The 27,939-nt window shown below is 25.5% G+C and overlaps 1 protein-coding gene across 1 annotated transcript; it reads right to left on the bottom strand.

Annotated features, from left to right (window-relative positions):
* Positions 1–639: 639 nt before the first annotated feature.
* On the bottom strand, positions 640–27,925 carry LOC128964711 (multiple PDZ domain protein-like). Its single transcript, XM_054311347.1, has 5 exons — positions 27,461–27,925; positions 5,110–5,320; positions 2,485–2,594; positions 1,422–1,496; positions 640–1,221 (listed from the first exon to the last, which is right to left on the bottom strand). Exons 1-5 carry the CDS (start codon positions 27,923–27,925, stop codon positions 640–642), a joined length of 1,443 nt encoding a protein of 480 aa, XP_054167322.1.
* Between the last annotated feature and the right edge of the window lie 14 nt (positions 27,926–27,939).

Raw genomic sequence — 27,939 nt, forward strand, 5'->3', positions numbered from 1 at the left:
TTTCTGAATACTATTGCACAAATTGGTCCCATTAAATGTCTAAATTTAAATAATAATAATAGTAATAATGTGAATCAATTTTATAATATTATATATTCTTGTAATATAATAAAAATAAGTTTTATAACATTAATTATAAAACTGAATTTATGCATATATTAAGCTCTATAAATTACATTATGTTTTTTAAAATAATTATTATATATTTTACTTATGCTTTTATAAAATCTATTTTAATTTAACACATGAATGAAAATATGCTAATCAAAAGTTCAATTATAATAATAAATGTATAGTCGGCTAATTTAGCAGTAAGTTATTGTTAAGATACAAAAATTAATTATTATTTTCATAATTATGTATTGAGATGATATTTTAGCGATGGCAATATGATCAACAAATTTTTTTTGTATAAATATAATATACAATTACTAATTATTGAATACTAAATATAAGTTAGTAATATAAAACTGTTTATATAATTGTTTTACTAAAATAAATGAAATTACCTTATATGAAATATTAATACAGTGCTGTGTTTATAAAATATCTATTTATTTAATTAGGTTTTTTTATTGAAGGCAATCAACTAATTTTAAGCTCTTTAATATAATTATGAAAATGTGGTTAAAATCTGTTTCAAAATTCTGTGACTTTAATTGAAGGCAATAATGGGTTATCGGGTGAATCTGAGGTTGGATTTTGTTTTGAAACTTGTGTTACAATATTATTATTATCATAAGTTGTCGTATGTTTTGAGTCAAGTTCTTCATCAGAATTACTGTCCATTGATTCCCTTTGTTTGGAGTCTTCGGCGACAATACTCAGCCTTTTCTGACTCCTTAGGGATGAACTTCTACTCCATAACTGTTGTTGTGTTTCATTAGTTATATCAGTCATACTATTATTAATTGTTTGGCAAATAAGTGTCGGTAATGTCATTCCTATGTCACTATCAGGTGATAATGAATTCATTTGGAAATAACTTTTGTCTTTATTATTGACGGGAAGGCTGGGTCTCTGTGCCTGAAGTTTTTCATTACAATTGCCCACTGATGACGACCAGGTGCTGGTCCGGGTCCTCAAAAATATCTGTGCCCTTCTTCGGGCCCATTCTTTAATGGACTCGTGTAGTGACGGCACTCTACCTAACAATAGTACTAAATTTCCGTCCAATGAATACAATATCTGTGAGACGTCCTTTTGGTTACTCTCCCTAACCTAACATTTTGTAAACAAAATTTGTTTTGTAACTTAATTAATGTTAAATAATAAAAAATTACTTTAGTTGTTAGTAATGTTATTTTTAATGGTTATATATTTAGTTACAAAATCAACATAAAATTCAAATACAATAGTAAAACTGTTATAATATAGAGACAACAAAAATTGGATAAAACAAAATATTAATATATACTCACATTTTGTCCGTTAATTTCAAGAATCTGGTCACCCTGACTAATGGCCCGGTGTTGACTGGCAATACTATTTGGTTGCTATCAATCGATAATTAAATTCAATAAATTATTATTATTATTAAATATATATTTTCTAGAAGTCGTTATCAATAAAATATTAAATATATTTTAATATTTACATTCATTTTAGTCAAACATTATACTATTAAATGATTTATTTACTAAAAAATACTTGATTTACATTCAATTATGTTAAGTACTGAGTAAATAAAGTTTATAAATTAATTTTGATGTGTAAATATTTATGACATTTTCAATTGGATTTGCATTTGAATCTAAAAATAGCAAATTGCTTAAAAATATATTACTAATTATTACTGTATTCAAAAAATATATATTTCTATAAAAATAAAATTTCTAAAATATCAAACAATACAACAAAATTTTGCCATTATTTAGATTTATCAATAAATATTAAAAATTTAGTGTAAAAATTTAATTTATATAGTTACAGGTTCAATTACTTTTTAAAAATATAGTTATTATAATTTTACATACAATACTAAAACATATTGTAAAAATTTGTATTTTGAAAATATTATATCAAATACTTAATTGGTTATTTATTAATTAAATGTTATTATATTAAATTCAGTATAAAATCAATGTCAATCACTGTCTACTTAATTTTTTTTGTATTATAAATATGACAAATAATATAAAATATTTGGCTTTTATTTTTTAACAAATATTTGAGAGAATTTTATTATATATGAGAAGGACTTCCCTTTGAAAGACAATGTTGTTTGAATCGCTTACATATACTCTAAATAAATAGCTCTGAGCTGAGGATAATTTAAATCAGTGTATATTATAGTTTGCATTCCTGTGTATGACTTAATGGTTAAGCGTTTAGAAAGAAAGAAAGAGAGAGAGAGAGAGAGAGATGACTTTGAAAAATAAATCAATACTCAGTAAAAGTTAACTTAGTTTTTAGCATCAAATATATAGTATTTGTTTTAATAACAAAACCGATTTTTTTGGTTTGCTTTTATCCGATACTTACAACATATGTAATGAAAACTCCTCTTCCATTAGTCCTTTGCATTAAACTTAATCCCAATTTATCTTTAATACTCCCTTTCCTTAGTTCAACTGTAATGAATTTGGTCGGACCTAAACATATAATATATAAACATAAAAATATATAATTAAACGGATATAATGAATAAAATATGCTCTTTATTTAATATTTCTAATGTAATGTAAATGTAGTAAATAATGTAAAAATTTAATATAACAAGTTTGATAAAAATGTTACTTAAATTATTTTCATATAATTGTCTTATATAGTACTAAATAAAATATAAAATTAAATGTTGAAACAACTGTTTTGCTAATTAGTAGAGAATAGTTGAATAAAACCAAATAACATTGTTTATAGATGTGTGACAAACATTTTAAATCTTATATATAATGAAAATTTGTGAAAATGAGAAAAACCATTATTTTTGTTTCATTTATTTTCCATTTTACTATACTTTTAATGCCATTAAATATTTACAACAAAATTGTGTGACTATGTGTGCGCTATTCTCAAACGTATTGCAAAATTAGATTTAATATATAAATAATGTATTATTTATATATATTATATACTTTTCATTTGATTTATCTTTCTTTTATTGTTATTTATAAAAGTCAGTGATAAACACACAGAGAAAATAAGCGATCGATTAATAAAATAATTATTATAATAGACATAGACTCACATAATATCATTTAATGATTCAAATAATAGAGAAGTGCCATCAAAATTAATAATCTACTCATTATTTTGAAGTACTCATCTCTCTCTCTCTCTCTCTCTCTCTCTCTCTCTCTCTCTCTCTCTCTCTCTCTCTCTCTCTCTCTCTCTCTCTCTCTCTCTCTCTCTCTCTCTCTCTGATATATTTCATTTAAAGTTGTTTTTCATTTAATTTTATATAATATAAACTTTCAATTGATTTTTAACATCTGTGACTTAACACAATAGACTGCATACATGTTATTTAGCATGAGTTGTGTAGCACTTTCATACATAAAAATTTTATAATATTAATATTAAGATATTAATTTATTTAAATCATTTGAAAAAAATTAAGCAAAAATTACAAATATGTTTTGTTAAAACAATCATCAATTAATCAATAATTTAATTTATAACTGTAAATTATTTAATCTAAAATTATCATTTAATAAAATAAATGATATAGTAATTAATATAAGATATACAGCAATAATTAAAGTTAGCTATATAATTAACTTGTAATTTATTTATGTTTTATAACTTATCAAAATAAATACTAAAAGATATATTTAAATTAATATTAATAAACAAATTAAACATGTTTTTGCAAAAATATTAAAATAATTGGATTTAACAAAAAGTTATAAATTTTAATAAATAATCTAAATAAAATTTATATATAAATATAAATGTATAAAAATTGTATTGTATAAATAAATGTATGTACCTATTGATTACACTAATTCAATATACCAATTAAATAAAGTGTTAATTATGATATCTTAAATTTATTTATTAAAAACATATTTATTTTTTAAAAAATTTAATAAAATTTCCACTAATTTTCTATAGTTCTGTAAATTTGTGCTTTAATTTTCAAAATTCATAGTTTGGAAACTAAAATAATTTTATTTATAAAATATACTCTTAGATACAGTACTTGATTTAAAATTTATTTATTTATGCAAATTATTTCAATACTGCTATAGTTGTGAATAATATTTTCATTTTGCGACTAAATTATGTAAAAGAAGTGAAAGTATTATAAATTCAAATAAAAATCTGAATCATTAAAAAAAATTAAATTCAAATATTTTATACATACAATGCATTCAACATTAGATGACCGCTAATGCAATGACTTGTAATAAATAAATAATTATATAAAATTAAAAAGTTTTATATGAATTATATTTTATGCAATAAAATAATATTCTATAAAACGAACCTAAAATCTAGAAAAAATATTGAAAATTAATTAAATTTCATGCAAATGAATATTTTAAATAAATAATTTACAAAAATAAATTAAAAATTAAATTTGTTATTTTTAAAATATTTAAAAATAATATTTTATTTTTAAAAATAAAGTGCATTAAAAACATTTTGAATTGATTCTTCAAAAATTCGTGATAAACGAGTAAAATATTGAAATAAATATTTATTTAAATTATACCTGTATTTGCTTTATTTGAAAAATTTTGAAATATAATAATAATAACATTTTAATTTATAAATATCTCAATTTTTAGAAATTATACTACTATTAAAATTTTGCGTTTATCGCTTATTATTATTAATTTATTGTAGATTTAAATTTGTGATTTATGTACTGTATATTTTAAATGTTATGTTTTTTATTATGATATTTGTTAAGACAGTATTTTGAAACAATGTCTACTAAAAAATATACCGATATTCACTATACAATGTTTTACTCTATATCCTAATATATATATATCCAAACTTTAATTGACAAATATATAGACATCTGTTTTGTTTTTAATAAAAACGTACTTTTGTTATATATATATTGAATTAGTAATAAATGACACCTTTTTAATATTAAATAAGTTAGTAATTGTATGTCTCTAATGGATATTGAATGAAAAGCATACCTACATTGATGTGTTGTGAATAACTTTTGTGCGTTTTCTCTCAGTATAATCAGCCGTAGAGGACTGGGAGCCTCTCTGAGCACTTGAACGGCGTCTTTGAAGGTTATGTCGCGCATTGATCGGTCGTTAACGGCTAATATGAGATCACCTTTACGTAGTCTTCCATCTCTATAGGCAGCGCTGTCTTTATGCACTTCTTTAACACAAATTGACTCCTAAAAAGTTGTCGTCAAATCTTATTATTATTATTAATAATAATATGATTATTACATTAGCTTTCAAATTCATTTCATAACACAAACACTTATTTCTGAAATCTAATTTCTAATAATATTTTTTTCTCATTTATTAATAGACTTCAATAATAATAATTATTATTATTATGTTTTAGATAAAGCATACTCGCAAATTAGCATTTTGTATTGTATAATTATTAGATAAAACTACATGTTTTAGAAACTTAGGCACTTTTTTAGCATTTATTTAAAATATATTCTAAAATAATAAGTTTTTATAATTCAAAAAAAATCAATCTACAAAAGTCTTATTTATATAGTTTTATGTAAATTAATTCAAATGTTTTGTATAATATAGCAAATAAATACAGTTTCATAAAAAATATTACTTTTGTTATTTGAAATACAAATATACTAATTTATAATGATAGATGTATATATATATATATATATATATATATATATATATATATATAATATATATACAAAATAAGACATTATATCTCAAACATTAAACGTAATCAACTTTAATTCAATTTTCAAATAGTCTTATAGTATAATACTTTGTATATCTTACATATTGACTAAAGTAAAGGTTTTTTTTGGCAAAATCTGAGAAAAAGTCAATTTAAGCTGAGATGAGTATAAATATTGAATAAACCTATAATAGAGATTAGAAATGCATTGAAAGATGAATAATAAAAGATATGAAAACCGATTTTTCCATTATTTTCAGTAACTTTATATAATAGTATATATATATATGTGTTTCCTCTCACTTCTTATTTCTATTACAAACAACAAACTACAGTACTTTTGCTTTTAGATTTTATTTTGCCATACATTTCATTTATAGTTATTTATTTCTCCACAGTGGGAAGTGGGGCGCCACTGTATTTGGCGTTTTTTACGCTACATTTGTAGCCAATAGCAACCAAAAAGTATTATTATTACTTTGAAATTGTTGTTGTTGAAAAAATTTCATAAGTAAATTTATTACTTTTAGTTCGAATTCAACAAAATTGTAATGAACTTGACTTTTAGTTCGAATTCATCATCGGAGTAATTTAGTTACTCAGTCATTGAATTCATCATCGGAGTAATTTWGTTACTCAGTCATTGAATTCATCATCGGAGTAATTTWGTTACTCAGTCATTGAATTCATCATCGGAGTAATTTWGTTACTCAGTCATTGAATTCATCATCGGAGTAATTTAGTTACTTCTTCTCTAAAGAAATATATTTACTTAAGAAACATACATAAATAACGTTTTAAAACAATATATTTATTAAATAACGTAATTAATGATTAAATGTAAAGTAACATAACTACTTTACTAATGAGATTAATGAAAAAGAAACAAAATTACTTTGATATTATAAAAATAGAGAAAGAAAATTACTTATCAAAAAAGTAATTAAAATACTTTTAAAAATGTATTAGAAATATGAAAAAAAGAAAAAAAATTACTGAAAAATTAAACATTAATTAATTATTGAATTAAACAATAAAAAAACAATATATTATTAATATAAACAACTTAGTTGTCGGCGTCGTCATTGCTAATTGTTGGCGACACATTCGATCGATTCTCGTAATCGGCATCTTTGGACAAATTTGGCTCAATATATGCGTCAGGGTCTTCGCTAGTCGGCAAAATATATAAATTATTAGTAGGGTTTTCGATATCCGTTGACTTCATTTTGCCGACATTTACCATATCTTCGAATAATTTGTCAACAAATTTGACGTCATTTTCTTCATTTACCGAATAATCTCTAAAGATCGAAATGATATACATTTCTATTGATAACCAGAATCGACTTGCAGACGGAGCGTAGCTGATGTTAAACAGTTTATGTATAATTATTGCAAGTTTTATTGCACCCATAATGCAGTGGCTTTCGGCGATCTTAAAATCTGATCCATACAATGAGACATAAATCAGATTAAAATGAGAACACTTAATCAAAATCTCATCGTTTAGATCAACAGTTTTCGGGTTCAAACTATTGCAACGAAAACAATGAATTTGTATGTGAGGCAAATAAGTTTTAGTAGATATGCCGTCATTGTTTTCAACTACAAAATCCGGTTTATTCGATTCATCGGAACCGACAAATATGCGGCGACAGTCATTAGCTATTGTCAACTCTTCGAGTATCAATAGAACAACCAGTGGAACAACTAAATCTGATTGATTGACAAGAAAAAATTTGATAATAATTAAATAAAAAACATTTTTTTAAATCATTGAACCCATCAGTGTATGAAATTTTTATACCTTTTGATTTCGAATTTACACCTATATCAATAAGATTAGTAATCTTTTCGTTTTCCGTAAACATTTGTTTGGCACCAGAAATCAATTCAAATAACAAAATAGCAATTTTATTCATTTTCTCATAACAAATCGCGTCTACCGCCAGAATACCATATTTATTGCAGTCATTAGAATGAGTTGAATTGAATTTATCAATTATCTGTTTGTTAATATAGATGATAAGTTAAATAAGTTTTAATTAATAGGTATTGTTTTTAAATTAATTAGTTAGTTAGTTATTTTTGATGTTATGATTTTACCAATGTTGTTATCAAAGATCTGCTGTTATTCGGTAACGGCATTGCTATAAGTTTTGTTAAGGTTTCAAACGATAGATCATTTGATTCAATCATCATATTAATAAATGAAATTTCTATATAATAATTATAAAATATTTTAATAAATTTAATTTTAAATTATTTAGAAAAAATATAATCTACTTTATACCTGTTGTATTGATTTTTGCGTTTTTGGTCCCAAAGCCAGAGTTTGTCGAGATGATTAATGACTTACAATGTTATAATTAGACGAAAATGTTGTAAAATTAATTGTATTTAGTTTATAAATTAAGTTTACTTGTTGCGAAGACGTTAATGAGTTCATCTCTTCATCTGTATTGACAAATTTGTTTTCACCACTGCCATCACTATTATTGCTATCCTCTGAATCTAAATAAGCTAATCGAAGTCGTTTTTTTCGATTTTTATCAATAATCTTATTGAATAAATTTTTCATCAATGGTGATGAACTATCACTTTTAATAGGCGACTCTTCATTATTAGTCTACGGCTGTCGTAACGGTTTTATTGATTACATTCGCTGAATCATCACATGAAACTAGTGCCGATTGATGTAAGTAGTTTAGTTGTTATCAGAGTTACAATATTTAAAATTCTATTACCAGTGTGTGAGTCGTCATTAGGAGGAAACGCGGCCGACGGCATCACTGATACCAATGAATTTGTCAATTGTTTTTCAGTAGTTTCAGTCTTATCGTCGCTATTATTAGTAATTTTAATCAATCAATAAATGTATGAAATTATGAGAAAATATTTTACTTAATTTTTGTTTTCTCTATAGACTCATCAACTACTTCTTCGAAAATGGTATCTGATTCATCATCACTGTCCATACCACTTTGCAGTTTATGTAAACTTTTGTCTGATTCGTCACTTTCGGACAACTCGGTCTGAAGCATATCTAATTTATAAAAATTAAAAAAAAATATTTAAGTATTTAAATTTCTTTATTAATTACCGATGTTAGTTTCGTTATCCAAAAGCTGTGAATCCAAGTCTATGGAAACACGTCTTTTTTTGACCATCAAATCAGTCTTCATCTTCTTCGCTAAAAATAATAAATATATTTATAATTTTATATTGTTTTTTTTGGTTTCTATTAAATAAATTTATCTAATTATTTATACGTTTTTGTGTTGTCGTCAGTCTCATTAGACTCTGAATCATCGCTCTGCTGTTGTTGGTTGTCATCTTTTTTTCCTAATAATTTTAGCATCCAAAAAATTATTATATCATTAAAACTAATTGTTAACTATATTATTTTTAACCATTTTGCTTAAGTCTATGACGTCTATTGTATAGCCATTTTCGTGCAGTTGTTAAAATCATTCCCTTAATACAAGTAAATTTTTTAAGCGATTTATTTGTTATAATAAATAATTATTTTATGTATTGAAAAAACAATTTTTGTTAAACTCTTACAAACGTTTTCTCTGCTGATCCAAACAATAATGGAAATCTTAAAGCAAAAATATAAGCCATAATACCGCGTATTTCCGTAAAGTGACGCTCATTTTTGCTATTCGATAGCAATTTCATAGCTCTTCAATTTGAATTAAATATAGTATTAATATATAATATTATTTGTATTAGATTTGTTAAACTTAACTCATTATAGGCTTGACAGTGACGATTGAATACTTTGAATATGACTTGTTTTTCTGAGTCATTGGTCAATGTGCACTGATAGCCAGACGACGAAAGTAAGTAAAATACTTTCTCTTCGTCATCATCGGTACTATCGAATATCGGTAACTGTGGTCTTAATTTGATTATTAAATCAGCCATTTGTTGATCACTATGTGATGACAGATTGTCTATCGATTCAAGAGCACAATCATCTTTAGTTGATGGCAAAAATGACATTAGTATTTCGGCATTTGAACCACTTGTTTTATAGCCACTAACGGACGAATGTTTTCTCTTAATCATATCTTTTAAGAAATAATATTATTAGTGTACCATATATTTATTATATTCATTTAGTTATTTAATTATAATAAAAATAAAATTTATAAATTAAAAAACTAAACATAATTACTTACGTTCCGGTGAATGACTAATAGTTGTCGACAACTCTTCAGTGAGTTGTTTACTAGTGGTAACTGTTTGGTTGTCGTCGATCCCAAACTTAATCGGTTTTCGAGATCTTCGACCCGATTTACGACACGACTTGTCATCCATATTTGAATTGTATTATCTTCACTTAACCACTATTAGAAATACATTAAAAGCACATTAAATCAAAAAAAAAATAAAAAAACTATTAAACTTTACTATTTTAAACTAATGTTTAAAAACAAATAATATAAGCAGTAGATATAAACTTTGCGTTAACAATTATTGATGCTCAACTATTATTGGATAATATTAATGCATAGCAAAAAATTACGCACTTTTAGTAAACTAAACTAATAATTATTATAAAATAATGTTTTATTATATTATTTAAATTAAATTATATAATTTAAAATGTCTATTGATTTTAAGTGTTATCAATGTAATTTCATATCTATTGATATGATAAGTTACCGAAAACATGTTTATATTGAACATTATTCGAAAGGACTTAATAAAGGAAAATTTGTCTGTTGTCATACTGATTGTCGCAAAGAGATTTCACCAATGATCATTGTTTTAGACACTGAAACACTGGAATCTCTGGAAGCTAAAAAGAAATGCTTATATCGTGAATTTGATAACCGCTGTGGAAACCATTTAAGATTACATGTTTCAAAAAACAAAAATTCATTTAGAAATTATAATAAAAGTACTAATGTTTCTCAAGTCACTGATGTTAGTACTACGACAAAAACGAAACTAACAACAACATGTACACCTGTTCCCATCGATGAAAGTGATATTGCCGATAGTAATAATTATGAAATGCAATCAATTAATGATATATATGAACCGCTGACATCAATGGAATGGGAATCTGTTGTTAATGAAATTGAAAATATTGATTATTCGACGCAAATAGAAATAGCTTCAACTTCAAAAATCAATCAATTGGAACCAAAGCCTTCGAAAGATAATGTCGATACTGAGTTAATTGTATTGTCAAGTTCTAGTGATTATGACAATGATGATTATAGTCAACTAAACAGTATAGCTATTGATAATAATAATGATCATATAAATCCTAATTCAGTATCTGATAGCAATGACCACATATATTTTCAGAAAAACCACTCACAAGATAATAGATCAAATGAATCCATTGATAAACTTAATATGAAAGAAAATTTACTTCTTTTAATGAATAAAATGAAACATCAAATACCTGAAAGAAAAACAATAGAAATGGGACTCGAATTTCTCAATGTATTCAAACCAGTATTTCAATATTATGATAAAGATTTATATAACTATTTCTATTGCATCATCAAATCCAAATATCTTCAACAACAAGCAATCAAAGCATTACCAACATTTGTTCCATACGTTTGCTACGAGAAAGACTGGTCAACCACAGCAGCAGCAACTATAGATGATACGGACAGTCAAGTTAGTAGCTGTAGTAGCAAAGGCAGCAAAGGAACAAAGAAGCAAAAATCTAAACTCAGTCAAGACAATCAATCGACATTAGCATCAACAAGTGAATGTCAGCAGCAACGATCATCAAAAATTGTTCGAGCTATCAGTAGCAATGATAAAAAACAGTTTTATTATGTTCCCATTCTGGAAACATTGAAACGCAGATTAAGTATTGCTGGTGCTTACAAACAATTGATGGCAGATAAAAGTAAGTAATTTTATTACTTTTTACAATACAAATTATTACTATAATAATTTGATTTTATTTAATATTACTAGTTAAACAACCCGATGAAAAATGGTTGACATCCTATCGGGACGGAAAAGTTTTCAATGAGAACATCTTAGACAATGAAAATAAGTCTGAACAGCCATATCTGAGACTTCAATTGTACGCCGATGATTTTATTGTTAATCCAGCCCGACGTGGTACTCGAACACAAAGTTTGACAGCTGTTTATTTTACTATCGACAACCTGGGCTATAATTGTCAGGCAACTAGAGAATCAATTAATTTGATAAGTTAGTAGATATGATTTCGATAAAGAAGATCTACGAGAATTATTCAGTCGCTACATCTGTCAGGAGCTAAATGAACTATATGAGACAGGAGTTGAAATTGTTTTGCCGGATAATGAGTTGACTAAGGTGCAACTAAAAGGACAGCTTACACACATTATTGCTGACAACAAAGCAGTTCATCAGTTGCTTGGAATGCAAGAATGCTTTTCAAAAGGTCATATATGCCGAACCTGTTATGCTACTGATATTACATTGGCTGAGAAACCATTTAAAAAACATGATGACAGTGAACTAAGATCGCCAATTGATTATGAAAATTTCGATTCAGAAAAATCAGTGAACACAAACAAAGGAATTAAAGACAATCATTATTTTGCTAAGTTATTGCACGAAATCAATGTGTTTCGTTTGTGTCCGCCAGATCTGATGCACGACATAGAAGAAGGTGTGTTGGATAAAGTATTGAATAACTTGTTAACAAATGTTATTATAACAACAACGACTCAATGCAAAAAATTTAGAAAAATTATCGAAAAAGATGTTTACTTTCACGAAGGCCGTATGAAAAGTTTGACAGATAAAAAACCGAAAGTCGATGGTATCGCTGTACAGGTAAATCTAATTTCATAATTATTTTAATAAACGATTTTATTATTTACAATAAAGAAATATTAATACTTGTTTTTATATATTAGAAATTGGAATTCTTCTATCGGCTGCCGTTTATTATTGAATTGTTAGATAAATCTATATTTGACTTAGCTGCATATAAAAACGTTTACAATCCACTCAGACGGTGCATAGAAATAATATTTTCATACCGAATCAGTCGCCAGACTCTAAACGATCTAAACACATGTATCAATAAATTTCTTAAATCATATCAGAAGTATTTTCCTGACCAGACAATTACACCCAAATTTCACTATTTAACTCATTATGTACACGCAATTGAAGAATATGGACCACTAATCTATTATACAACTCATCGATTTGAAAGAAAACACCAATACTTTACTAATAAGGCTAAAAAAACCAACTATAAACAACTTTGCCTGACATTGGTAAACAGTTGCCAACTGATGGCTGCAGGTATCTTGTCTGATCAAAATCGATATGAATGTGACGAAAATTTTAAACTGAATGCAAATCGATGCTTAATGAAAGACCTGAAACTACATACGCTTACTGATCAAGAAAAAGAGTTACTTGGAAATGAAATTATCAAAGAAATTAAAGACAGCACTAACCAACATCATCAACGATTTTCCCAGTTGAATGAAATTTGTCTAAAACATGTTCACTTAAAATGTAATAACTTTTATATACATAAAGTCGGCGATGTTGACATGTATGCCAAATTGAAACGTATAGTTGTCGATGAAAAAACAAAAACCTATTATTTGATTGCAATCTCATATACAAAATTAAGATATGAAACAAACTTGCACGCCTACGCCATAACACCTCGGCTATATCAACATCCATCAGTTCAGATGGACAGTGACGACTACTTATTGAATACTTCACTGAATGACGAGAGCAAATTAATTTTGCTCAATGTTGACGATATTATTTATTTTTGCCAAACATACGAATACGAAAGCAAAACTGACTCTAACGAACTGTACATAGCCAAAATGAGCCATTAAGACAACAGATGATTAAAAATATTTTAATCTAAAGAATTGGTATTAATTCAATATAATCTAGAAGTAATAGATCAGAAAACTTATCTAAAAAGTATTTTTATTACTTTTTTCTATTTATTTTTTAATTTTAATAAAATAAAATTACAGACTTTTAATTTGATTTAAGAAATGTTTCGTCATCGAAATTAAGGTTGGTGTTTGCAAAAATTTTTGTTGAAAAATAACAAACATTTTTCGTCTCAAATGCTGACCACGATAATTGAATTATCTGTGAAATTGTCGGCCACCAAGTTTGTGTTTTCAAATTTTGTTCCTTCAACTGACAATCCCACGCTTCGGTAAACTGTTTCATATGCATCCAACAGGTGTTGTTAATTTGCTTCAATAGATAATTGTTAGGCTCGTCTTTGATGATAGTATTATTATTACTACTGAATTTTCTAAATCGGCTTTTGATTGACTGATTCAATTTATGCATTAGTTTGAAATAATTAGATCTTTCGTCGTTACTAAAATAAATGGTGTTCGGTATGTTAATAGTTTTGGCAAACTGTCGATAACACATAAAAGCTCTTAGTAGGCGAATCAATCGTTGTTCGGATCGGTAATCTTCGACAGACATAGACCATCGATTGATAAAAGTTGCCAATAAATTTGTTATGAATTTGAGTTCGGCCAAAAAAACGGAATTATTATCTAATAGCTGACAACCAATTTCCATGACATCCATAATTCGATTGAATTGTTCAAAAAGATAACTTTCTCGGACAATCGATTCGGTGGATACGTCACTTAATTCACTACACAGTGAGAAAATTTCTACTGTAGCCAACATCCAATAGTAAAGGGTGTCAATGTTCAATTTAGCCACTGTCGACGAATCTTCAATATCGTGTTCACTATTCAGTAAAAAGTGAAGTGACGAGCTTGTCATCATTTGCCATAAATTTTCAATTCTTTCATTATCTGATTTAGATTTGCCATAATTGATTACAATGTTATTAGTATACTCGACGGGTAGATAATAATGTAATGCAGAAATCTTATTGAAAAAGCTTTGTTCGCATTTGTCTTCGAGAACAGATGAAGTATTAAATGTTGTCGTTATCAGATGAGACATATTTATTGTCAAGATATTAGCCGTCTGCAAATGACCAGTAAGATAAGCTTCTTTTAGCGGATTGACAAAAACACCAGAGACTCGGTAAATAATTTCGGCTTTGTCTGAAGTAATTTTATTACTTTTGTATAAAAAATTAACATTTATACATTCGGTTGATGTGTTGAGTATATCAACAGTTATGAGTTGATAATGTACATTTTCTTCTGGATTGTTATTGTATCCATACAGACTGTTCGAAGTCATTTGAATAAATGATTCGAAATCATTGCCGACATTAAAATCATTATTAGCCAACAAACCAGAAACAAGTCCATAAGAAATTGTTTTCTCAAACGATTTAGTCAACAATACAGTCGACATATTGCTGACTAATTTGTTTCTTAATTTAATAGTGTAATAGTCTTCGAGTGAATGCATAAGCCTTATTCGATTGATTTCATAAAAATGTTGACATTCATTTAGTGATTCTAAAAAATCTTCATAAAAATCCGATTGCATTTTAGTCGTATTTAATGAAAACTCTTCCAAATAGAAACTTCCTTCGGCAAATGGCAAAGACTTGTCTTTATCAATGAGACTAACATACGTCTTCTTAAGACAACTCAATCGGTGTTCAATTGTTTGTCGACTTTTATCTGTTTTTTCCGACATACAGTCGATAAGCATTTTACCAACAGTAAAACACGGACGAGTAACCATACAAAGTCTTAGCAGTGTTGGCTTAATGTTTTCATAGCCTAATAGTTTCTTTCTGACCACTTTATCATTAAGTTGTTGATGATTTTGAAGTTCTTTAGCAATATTGCCATCAAATCCAACAACAAACTCATCGAGACATGAGTTTTTACCAATAGTTGTAGTTTTCATGTCTCTAACTAACCCATTGACTAGCGATTCCCAATTTGAAACGTTTGTTGTAAGACAATCTTCAAATTGTCTGAATCGTTGGTAAACGTTAAGCAAAGTGTTTGCCATTTCTTTGCTTTGATCGACAACAGCCATACTTTTATAGTTATAATTATAAGTAATTTTATAACATTAAAATAATCTGATTATATTATATTACAAACCTTTGACCGCAGTAATTAAATTTTAAACCGATTCTATACAATCTGATGATAATTTATTAGATGTAAAATTCGGTGACTCAATGTTTGAAAATAAACACAACAAACATCTACTTTAATTGTAAATAAATTACGTCTAATAAAAAAAAGTATTATAAATTCTTTCAAAAAAAATAATTATTTATTAACCAATTAATAATTAAATAATTAATTTATTTAATTAGTTTTTTTGATTACAAATATAATTAATTATTATTTAAATATTGATACAAAATTAATAGTTTATATTCAACTATAAAGTTATTAAATAAATATAAATATATATTTAATAGAATTTTTGAAATAACTGTTATAATTTTTAATAAATTAAAATATTAATATCGATAATTATGAATATTATACGAGTTTCTGCATGTTGTACAGCGGTTATAGTGGAAAATTAAAGCACACTTCTTCCCAAACCATCCACAGCTAACCGGTGCTAATATGTTGCGGCAATGATGAGGAGCACCACAAGAACAGCCCGTTCTTAAATAAGGTCTGTTTTCTTTGTTTTTTACCATAATCTTTTGTTTAATTTAATTAAAAAAATTAAATAAAAAAAAATTAATTAATTTAAAAAAAAATTAAGATATAAATAATTTATTTTTACTTTTAATTGCGTTCAATAATAATGATAATTACATTTGTTGAAAATATTTCAATACTTTTATTACTAAAAAATTCAACTATTAATGTTAACATATATGTAATATTGAATCATAACAAAGAAAGTAATATTAAATTACTATAATAATAATCTTTGTTTGTTTAAAAAGTAATATTAAAGCTTACAATAAATAAATTTAAAAAAAAAAATTATTTACTTTAATCAAAATGGAGTTTATATTATATAAATATTATATTCTATAACTTGAGAAAAAAATTTCAAAAAAAAAATTATTTTTTTAATATTTTATTTCTTAATAATGAATTTTAATTCAAATACAATTTTTTTTAAAAATATTTTCTATTATTAAAATTGATGTCAAATCAAAAAATAATCTAATCTATTAATGAGTATCCAAAATAATATTAGTCATTTAAATAATAGAATTTTAAACAATTAGTATCAAATTTTGTCTGTTTGCTTAACAGTCAATTCCGGTGATAATATGATAAGACTTTGAAAAAAATAGTTTTGTAAAAATCCTTTATCCAAATTCATAGAGTTTCGGTAATCATCATCAGACACGTTTTCAACATTTGGAAACATCCGAAACCTAAATCCACTGTCTGAGTACTTGTTAACGATTTCTTCGACTTCTTCTAAATAATTTATGGATTATAGTTAATTATTAAATGATTAAAAATTTAAAAAATTCATATGTATTAGTTTTGCAAAGTAAATAAATTACTTACTACGTTGTTGGAATGACTCTTTGTAAGTGATTCCTTCAGATTGTCCGCCAAACTTATGTTCGGGCATAAGCCTAACAAACAGTTCATACTTGGATTTACAGATGGATTTGAAGATTACTTCAATAATTGAGTCGAACCAATCGCTGCGGACAAACTTATAAAGCTTTCGACCGTTATCAAAAAATTTTTCAAAATTTTTAAAAAAATCAGGATTTTTATGGTTATTCGCTTTGAAATATCTAATTAATTTAGATACGACTTCCCAGAAATCGCATTCCTTCAATCCATTTAGGCCTTTCTCTTGGCATAATTGCTTAAAAAATATTGTTTTAGTATGATTTGCGATTCTTCGATCAAATTCAATTCTCTTGGCAATAACTTCGACAATATGATACAGTGCGGCCGGAACACTGTTGTCATCATTATAGCGCTTAAAAACTTTAAGCGAAAAAACTACTGAAACCAATGACTGTATTATTTCGGTAAAATACATTTTCGATGAATTTTCCGTGTCTGTGTCAACACTTATTTTTGACATTAAATCTTCGATTTGCAAATAATATTGGTTTAATGTAAACTTTTTATCAAACAATACTTTATCAGTTATCGGCGTATCATTTTCCAGCAGACGAATAATTCCATAGAATGCCGAAGAAAGTGTCGTAAAACACGGAAGTAATAATCGTTCTATTAGTTCATTTTTACTTTTATCCATCGACTTGATTACAGTTTTCCGATCAAAGTCTGATTTTTCCTCCAAATCAAGTAAAGCAAATCTAAATTCGTTAATATTGGTTAATCTTTCCTTTTTAACATAACTATCGACAATGAAGCCACCGGTCGCAGAGAAAAAAGTTTTCTCGAAATTAATACGGTACTTATCGGACGGTACAATTTGTTCAAAAGTATTTGTTTTGCCATCAACAGATATAGAATCCGTGTTAGTAACTATTGTTTCGGTTTTTGGCTTTTTTGAAACAGTTTTTTCGATCAATATTTTGGCTATCTTTATGTGTCCGGCGCTTTGGACAGCATCCAAATAACTGTTACCGATTCGAAATATCAATTGTTCAGATGTTGAACATTTGATGGACGACAGAGTATCAATTGTGTGTTGAAGAGGTGTTATGTGACAGTTCAAAAGTGCTCCAACAAAAACACATTTTGTATCAATAAAATGATTGTCGCCATACCAAACTAGTAGTAGAATGCTTTGGTAAACATTTTTCTGATCTATCCATTTAATTAAGTCATCGACAGTTAAAGCTGAATTATCGTTTAATATTAGTTTTTGGTTTTTTTGTACTCTTTGATGAGATTTTTTTTTGCCAAAGTTTTGCAAATACGGTCTAACAATGTCCAGCAGATTGTTAATTATTGGCCATCCGTTAATCTGTGGAACCATAAAGCAATCAGTGTTTGAGTTCTTTTGGATCATACAGTATCTCAACAACACTAGAGGCGTCGACTCCCATTCCGACTCAATCAACGAAACGATTTTGTTTGACAGTTGTTCCTGAGGTGTTTGATAATGACTTAGATTTTGTTCAAAATACAACAATGGATGGTGATCGCAGTAAAACTTAATAACTGTCCGACCAGACTTTTGAAAGATCCGCGAACCAACGAAAGAAATATTTTTACTTTCAATTATCTCCTTATTATTCGAATATTTATTCAACATTTTCGGTATATTTTCCCTAATATTTTTCAATTCATTTACTCTGGCGGTTTTCATTTTAGAGTAAGTCTCATTTATTGAGACTATGTTAATATCTTTGACATGTCTGATTCGAATGGATACCAAAAGCTTTACTAATGTTTTATAAAAACTATTTGAAAGAATAATGGTTTTCAATTTTTCCGTTTCATAAGCAGAAGAATTTTTTCGATTCTTTGCACTATTCGCTAATTTAGTACTAATTATCACATCAAATGACTGCAAACCAGACTTCATAGCCGATTGAAAGTCTGATGTTGAGCTCACAGTTTCTGTGTAATCATTTAAAAACTTTTCCGATACTTTAGCGTTTTCACTGACTTCATCGAATTGATTAGATAATTGCGGATTACACTTTTGATTATATCCAGACATAAAGTCTCCAATTTGTTTGAGTACTTTGTTTATCACATTAATTTCATTGGTCGCAAATGTCTCGCTAACAATATTATCGCTAGGATTTTGACTAATTTTAAGAGAAGCAATACTACTTCCAGACAGATTGTCATTACGATTCGACACTTGATTTAGTGAGTCATCCAATTTGCTGATAACTTTTTCTAAGTTAAATAATTGAAAATATTTTAGTTTATATATAGTAATTAAGTTGTAAGTAAGAAAATTATTACCGATATTTTCATCAATTTTGTGATCAGTGTTAGCACTTGTGTTTGAGTTTTTAATGTTATGTTCGGTACTGTCATGTTTAGACAATTGTTTATCAGTTGACTTGACTTTGTCTTCGATTGGGCCACTAGTCGTTGGTACATAATCTTGCGTTGGATTGCTGTGAAGTTTTTTCATTTTTTGCAGTTTTTGATCGATGACTTCCACTTCATCTATAGGTCGTTTATTACTTATCAAATCTTCCTCAATAATCAACTCATTGTTTACTAATTTTTGTTTAGATGACATAACATTTTCGGCTCTAACATTAGCGTTAGTGGACTCAGTTGTTCTACTGGTATTGACTAAATTACTCTTTTGTTGACCAGTCGAAGTACTCAAATGACATTTTGTCGATACATTTTCCTTTAGTTCGAGTGGTTCTCTGACCATCATATGGTTGTTATAAAAACAAACCATTTTTCTTCCTCGTCTTACTAAATGAGTTTCAATACTCGTTTCTGAAGAAGACTTATTTAAGTCATTGTCTTCATCAATAGACAGTACTTTATATTTTTCTTCAATAAAGTGAACCATAGCATCACTTGAACTACTAATATCTACTACTTGTTTAGTAAAACCGTTGTTTGGTTTCAAAGCCACAGTAGCGTCTTTTGTCGGTATTGCAGATGAATTTGTCGTTTCATTATTGATATCTGCTGTAGATGATGTTAATGAAACGTTTGCAGTAGACTTAGACATAACTTTTATCACAAAACTTTGGATACAAATAGTAAAAAATTGACTTAAATATTACATTTGTTAAATATATTTCAAAAATAATTAAGTATTAATGTTTTCATTGAAGCGCAACAAAGAAAATAGTATTAAATAACAGTAATAATACTGTTTCAAACCTATAGTAAAGCTTATAATATATAACAGTAATACCAGTATATATATATACTGTATAATACTGTTATATATAACAGTAAAATATTTTTAGTGAACTTTAGTCAAAAAATTTTATTAAGTTATACTGTACGCAACATTAGCCTATTATAGCGGTATTTTATGTTAGTTTAGTTAAACTTTACTCTATTATGCTATTCAAGTCTAATATATTATATAAAGAAATTCAAATGAATACAAAATAACAGTAAAAAAATATTACTTTACTTTATTTTTTTTAATAATATTTTAATAACTATTCAAAATATTATTAAGCAATAAAAATTATTTTTTAGTTTAGTTTATTAATACTTTTCATTTCTTTATTAAATAATAATAATAATAATTAAACTAAAAGGTAAGTTTTGTTATTTTGAATTATAAAAAAATAAAATAATTACTAACATATATATTTATATAACTATTCATGTGATTCATATCAGACAACCATTTATGATGGCTCGCAATTCATTTGATCGTTTCGGCGACGATATGGCCGGACTACTACTATCGCCGATGCAAATTATGGATAAATTTAAATACGAATCTGTATCAAAACAATGGAAACGTGTTATTTTCATTGCACAACACAATCTCATTTTCAGTTACCGAAAATGTTTGTATCCTTTGGATCACATAAACGTTAAAGTCAACGCCAAGATTCTTCAATGTATTTTGAAGAAATGTATTGGTATCAAAAGTATTCAATACACAAATATTATGCGTCCCATCGATAACGAAATGCTTGAGGCCATAAGAACCAATTGTCATCAAAATAGAATCGAAGAACTAATTATTGGCTCGTTTTCATTGATAACATCTGAACAACTGTCTTCGATTATCGCATATTTTGCTAATTCTCTAAAAGTATTAATATTTCTCAATTGGCCCGAAGACTGGCCCGTTAGTGCCAATAAGAAGACTGACTTCAGGGATAATTGTCTTAGGAAGGTGGCAAATCAAATGCCTAATCTTCATCGGTTATCTGTCGACTTTGGTCCGAGAATTAGCGTTTCGTTGTATGGTTTACTAATTGACAATCAACTGGATAGCGATGGCTTACTAAACACTATTATGGTGTTTAAAGGACTCAAATCAATCGATTTGAGCCGTGGATTTTCATTTTCGATTCATGATTACTATTCGTTTGTCAAGACATATAAGACACAGTTAACTCAACTATCGCTACTCCCAACATGTGTCCAACCATGTAATCAAGAGACGAAATCACTAATACTAAGACATACATCGAATTTTGCGGAACTAAAATCATTGACGTTGATTTTATACAATGAAACTACTGATAACATTGAATTGGGATTTGATTTGCAAACAATTGGCCACCAATTAACTAAATTGAAAGCATTTAATGTCACAATAGTAACCAGATCAACATCTACTGTTGATACTGTTTTGGATGCAATCAATACTAGTATGAAGTGTTTGAAATCACTTCATTTGGGATTTGATGTAATCCGTCAACTGAATATCTATTCGGAACAACTCAGTAATTTGAAATTACTTCGAAAACTTGCAATTCGAATGTCTGGAACAACTCAGTTAATTGATGATTTCTTTAGCGGTATTTCACTAGATTTGCCATCGCTACGTCTACTTGAGTTGAAATTAAGTCGATCTACAAAACTGGATATTATGAATTATTTGATTCCAACAGTAATAAAAGAGAAGAAAATCCGTCGGATAGTTTGGCAGACAATATCAATGATTAAAGTATGCGTTTTCGATATTCAATACGGAACTACATACCCGACAATTTCGTTGATGTATCGTAACGGCAAGCATTCCAATAACTAATTGGACTATAATTTTAGTTTATTTTTTTCATAAAATAGCTGAAACTGTATCAAAAACTATCAAAGAAAAAATATTTCTTTATATCTTTATTTTATGTTAGAATACATATTAATTAGATTTATTACAGTTTCATCTCTTTCTAAAATAATAATCGTTTTAATTATAGAGTAAGTCATATTTTTTTAAAAAAATATTTTTATTCATAAAAGTCAAATACAGTTAATTTTTTTTATTAATTTAGTTTAATAAACTTCTATATAATACATTAAATTTTGTTGTTAAAATTAAAATTTTCGAATAAAATTATAGAATTAAAATTTTTTTTTGAAATAAAAAATGTAAAATTTACTTCAAATTAATAATTATAAGCACACTTTTCATAATAATTACAAATTAAATATCAAATAAAATATGACTAATAATTTAAAAGTAATTTAATTACTTTAGAATAATTTTCAATAAGCTATCAAAATAAAATATGACCTAATAATTTTGAGTAAATATATTACTTTTTCGAACTAATGAATCAAAAAACTCATGACTCAACATCTGGAGGACAATTTTATTACTATTTTTAAGAAATATTATTACTTTTCAACATTTTTCAAAATTACAAAACATCACATGACATCACATGACTTATAATTTTGAGTAATAATTTTACTTTTTCGAACTAATGAATAAAAAAACACTCGACCCAACATCTGGTGGACAATATTTTCCCTATATCTGAGAAAAATTATTACTTTTCAACGATTTCCAACAACAAATACATCACATGACTTATAGTTTCGAGTAACGATTTTACTTTTTCGATCAAATCAATCAAAAAACACTCGACCCAACATCTGGTGTACACTTTTATTACTATTTTTGAGAATAATTTTTACTTTTCAACGCTATGCACAAACAACTTTATAAGTTAGCGCCTGAAAGCTCGACTTTCATTGGTCGACTGAATTTTCACAATTTTACGCCAACATGCTTCAAATTTTGCGCATAAAATCTCGTCTCTCATTGGTCCATTAGCTTTGAAAACTCATTCTACAGTGGCGCTTCCGCTGCACTTTTCTCACTGTGTCTTGAAAACGTTTTATTATATTAAATATACAAATAAATATATATTGTACAGTATATACATTTATAACAAAAATATTAGATAAAATGTTTTCATCCTATATTATATTTCTGTCAATAAAATAAAAAGCATTTCACTTATTGACAACAAAAATGTTTTTGTTATGTGTGTGTCTCTGCACTTATTATAGTATATATCTTGTATAATGAGATTCATCTGTTTATACCGTATTATAACTATTATTATTATTATTATTATTATTATTCTATACGTTATTTTATACAACAACTATATAATATATTCACTAAATTTAAGTTAAATAATAAAATTAATTTATTATTAAACTAAACTGTTTCTACTGTATATTAAATAAGACATTTAATTTTAATAATTACTTTTAAGTGTAACCCTTATAGTCAACAAACATAATCTGATGCCACGATTCCTAATGTTTATTTAAATTTTAAATTACTATTTCATCTAAATTATTAAATATACTGTAATGTACTGTATATACATGTATAATTTTATATTTATTTAAAATACTGTTAATAAAATGTATTTAAAAATCCTACTATTTTAATACTATTATTTAAATTTTAGATAAAAATTTCGCAATAAAATAATTATTATATAGACTTTAAATGCAAAACCTAAACGGAAATTGCATTTTTAGACATATTATTAAAATTATTTATTAGTTTCTAATTCCAAACACAATGTTTTTTAAAAAAATATAATTCTATACAAAATAATATTTATGATATTATATTTACATAAATATATAAAATTAAAATTAATATAATGAAATATAAATAATAATATATAAAAAATCATTTAAGAAACAAATATTATAATATAATTTATAAGTTATAGTCACTAAGATTGAAAAACTACAAATAAATAAAGTACATTTTGATGTTAATGATACAGTAAATCAAATCTATATTTTGTTAACTATATTTTATTAAATTTAAAGATAAATTTTTACCAAAAATAGCTAATTTATTCAAATAAATAAAATTATACTAAAATCTTTAAACATTTTTTATCTAAATATTTTTTATTTTAATATTTTTATTTAAACTTATATAGCCTCTATTAACAAATAGATTATGCAATATATTAATATCTACAGCATTGTAATAATTAATAAATAAATAAATTTTATTATTTAGTAATAAGTACTAATAAAAAGTGATACATGATTTATAAATTCAGATTAAAATAGGCTTAATTTATTTTAGATTAAAATTATTTTAAAACATTTTTGTAACAATCATATTAATAGGCATTTTCTCACTGTATTGTAGATAATGCTATATTACTGTATATTAAACAAATAGCTAGTATTAAAAATAAAAAGCAAAGAACATATATTTAATATCATTCATAGTATTTATAATTTTTGAACAAATCAATAAATATTTGATGTATATGTAAATATTGAAATAACTTATTTTAAAAAATTAAAAAAATAATTAATAATAATTATTATTTACTTAGAAATATAATTTAAAATAAAAATTATTATACAATATTTTCATTATATTTTCATTATATTAATATTTTAAATATTTGAATTATAAGGAAATATTTACATTTTATAAAAATTATTTTTAAATTTTATTAATAAAAATTAAAATATAAAAAGATTATTATAAATTTAAAATTTATTTTTTATATGTCCTATAATTTTTATTAAAAATTATTAAATAGCTACTTTTATACTGTATAAATTAATAATAAATATTATTTTCAATTTATAAAATAATATTTTATTTATTAAATATAAGAGAAAAAATATGAGATTAAATTATAATATTTATTTTAAGATTTTCTCTATATAAGTACAGTTTAAGTTTATTCAGTTTATAATATACTTTTGGATTAATTTGATAAATATTTTTTATTATTTTTTAAATCAGTAATTCATTTATATTTATATTGATATAAAAGATTAATATAATTTGTTGTTGTTGTAAATTATTAAATATATTTAATACTGTAATCTTTGTAAATATTTTGTTTACTAAATAAGTAATCAACAAAATAATATACTGGTAAAATAAATATATACTTTTATTTATAATTTAAATAAGTTTTGTAATATCTAAATTTGTTTACTAACAAAATATTTTCATCAATATTTATAAGTTTGCTAATATTATATTTTAATTATCAATAAAATAAAAATATATCCCAACTAAACTATAAGCTAAATGTCAAATAATATATTAAAAACAAATTAAATCTATAAATAGTATTAATATATCCAATAAAAGCATAAGATTAATGACAATTTATTGAAAAATAAAAAATAATCAAAAAATGTCTCAATTTACTAATTATTTTCAGATAACTATTTTTGTATCATAATTATTTTTACAGAAATTTCAAATATGATATATGAATTGTTTAGTTTAAATTTTTAAAATCAATATTGTGTGTGTAAATAATAATTATTAAGGATTATGGTAAATTTATAAATTTCAATTTTAAAAAACTACTTCAATCTCTATATTACATAAATTTTGTACATTATTTAATTTATTCATCAAATATTTTTTAAAAAAGATAAAATATTTTCTAACACTTTTATAGCAAAAAAATATAAATTATTTTTAAATTGATTTTCATTCAGGATATGAGAGGCAATTAAGTGATAGTTATGAACGGCATTACAAACTCTCTAATTGTTTTCATAATGTTTTTAATGCATTTTTGTATTTAATAACTATTACATGTATACTGAGTCAAGGGTTCCACTTAGACCTATATATTATGGGATAATAGAATCTAGAAAATTAGAGTGACCAACTTATTTTATATTTAGAGTATACAAAAAAACATTTAAATAATAATAATATACAAATAAGACAAATTTGTTAATTAACTATTTATTTTAACATAAAAAATTCATAAATACTAAATATATAAATTTTAAATTAAAACAACATTAAAGACACAAAAATATTATAATAACAATTTTACTTATTTTTACTGTATTAACAATTATAAAATTTCTATTGTAATGTTATTATGCAATAATTTGAATAGCGTTATGTGTATTAAATGCTTTTCCCTTTTTTACCCTTTTTCCATATACTCTATTGGTTGATCCCACTATTATATCAATATATGTTCAAATTTTATAATGATATTGAAGTTAACATTAAAGATTATTTGTATCGATTGCATTGTATTTAGTTTTTATTTGTAGTTTAATAAAAGATTATGTGTTTGTTTGCAATTATTATTTTGATGCTTAAGTCCTAATGAACTTCTTCTTCATATATGATCACAGATTTTAGTAGAAAAAAAGTAAAGTAGAGTTCAATTAAGACAATTGTCGTTAAACAACCATTAGGTATCAAATTGTCTTTAATTGTGTTCATATATATGATCGATAAAAAAGGAGACATTGTTTTACTTAAATATTTAATCTTAATTATTTGTAAAATTATATGTCACTAAATAATTTAGTATTATGTGTTTTTTATATTATATTATAATTTTATGTATAATATACTTAATTTTGCATATTTTCTATTTGTTAAGAATATGTAGTTTTTGAAAACAATTGTTTAAACTGATGACTTAATTATACAAAAAGCAATCATATACAATACAGTGTACACACACAACATTAAATATATTAATATAAAAAAAATATTGCTAACATTATACTATATGATATATTTAATTTATTATCATATATTATAAGACATCAACAAATATGACACTTAATAAGGTATAAAGTTGTTTGCTTTTATAATGCAATTTTCACTTACATTACTTTAATTATATAACATAGAGTACATTATGTGTGACACAAACACACACTGTAGACAATATAATAGAGAATATAGTAATTACTTATATATATATATATATATATATATATATATATATATATATATGATATATGGTATGAAATTAGTTATCAAAAAAGCATATAAAAAATGATGGATGAGATGGTAATCATGCGATTATTGTTGACAATAGAGGTGTACTCACCAGATAAGTGTCATTTCCGCCAACAATACTGATTCCTAATTCATTTTTCTTATCTTTTCTTAAGACAACAGTTGTCTCAACAAACTCTTGTATATTACTTAATGCTATTCTTGTGGGCGAAACGTCGGCATCGATGTCGTGATCACCGCTAGTCATACAAACACCGAGATCTGTATCAAACACGACAGTACTCATCGATAATGACTGTGTCATCAGTGGTGGCGATAGTCGTGCAGTGATTTGACCAGTGCTTGGCTTTATGTCGGGTAATAATAATATTTCATATCGTTTATGATTGTCGTTGTCGTCATTATCATAATCCATGTCCATTAGCGATACTTCGGCGTCGCTGAACCCAAACGAGTGCTCTTTATTGGCATATATCCAGCCCTCAGATACCGGATCTATCCTCTCATTTGTTAGACTTGTTAATTGTGAAGCACTACTACTTTTAGTTAAACTCATAGCTGCTGTTTAGT

This window comes from Oppia nitens, unplaced genomic scaffold (assembly GCF_028296485.1).
Source record: "Oppia nitens isolate AA-2021 unplaced genomic scaffold, nextdenovo-longstitch-racon4-pilon3 scaffold9_pilon_pilon_pilon, whole genome shotgun sequence".
Taxonomy (NCBI): domain Eukaryota; kingdom Metazoa; phylum Arthropoda; class Arachnida; order Sarcoptiformes; family Oppiidae; genus Oppia; species Oppia nitens.

Excerpts from the sequence above, each read along its gene's own strand:
- LOC128964711 (XM_054311347.1), bottom strand. The coding sequence starts at position 27,925 with ATGAGTTTAACTAAAAGTAGTAGTGCTTCACAATTAACAAGTCTAACA. Across the intron at positions 1,497-2,484 it reads GAGTTTTCATTACATATGTT|CAACCAAATAGTATTGCCAG; the intron begins GTAAGTATCGGA and ends ATCGATTGATAG. Across the intron at positions 1,222-1,421 it reads TTGAAATTAACGGACAAAAT|GTTAGGGAGAGTAACCAAAA; the intron begins GTGAGTATATAT and ends ACAAAATGTTAG.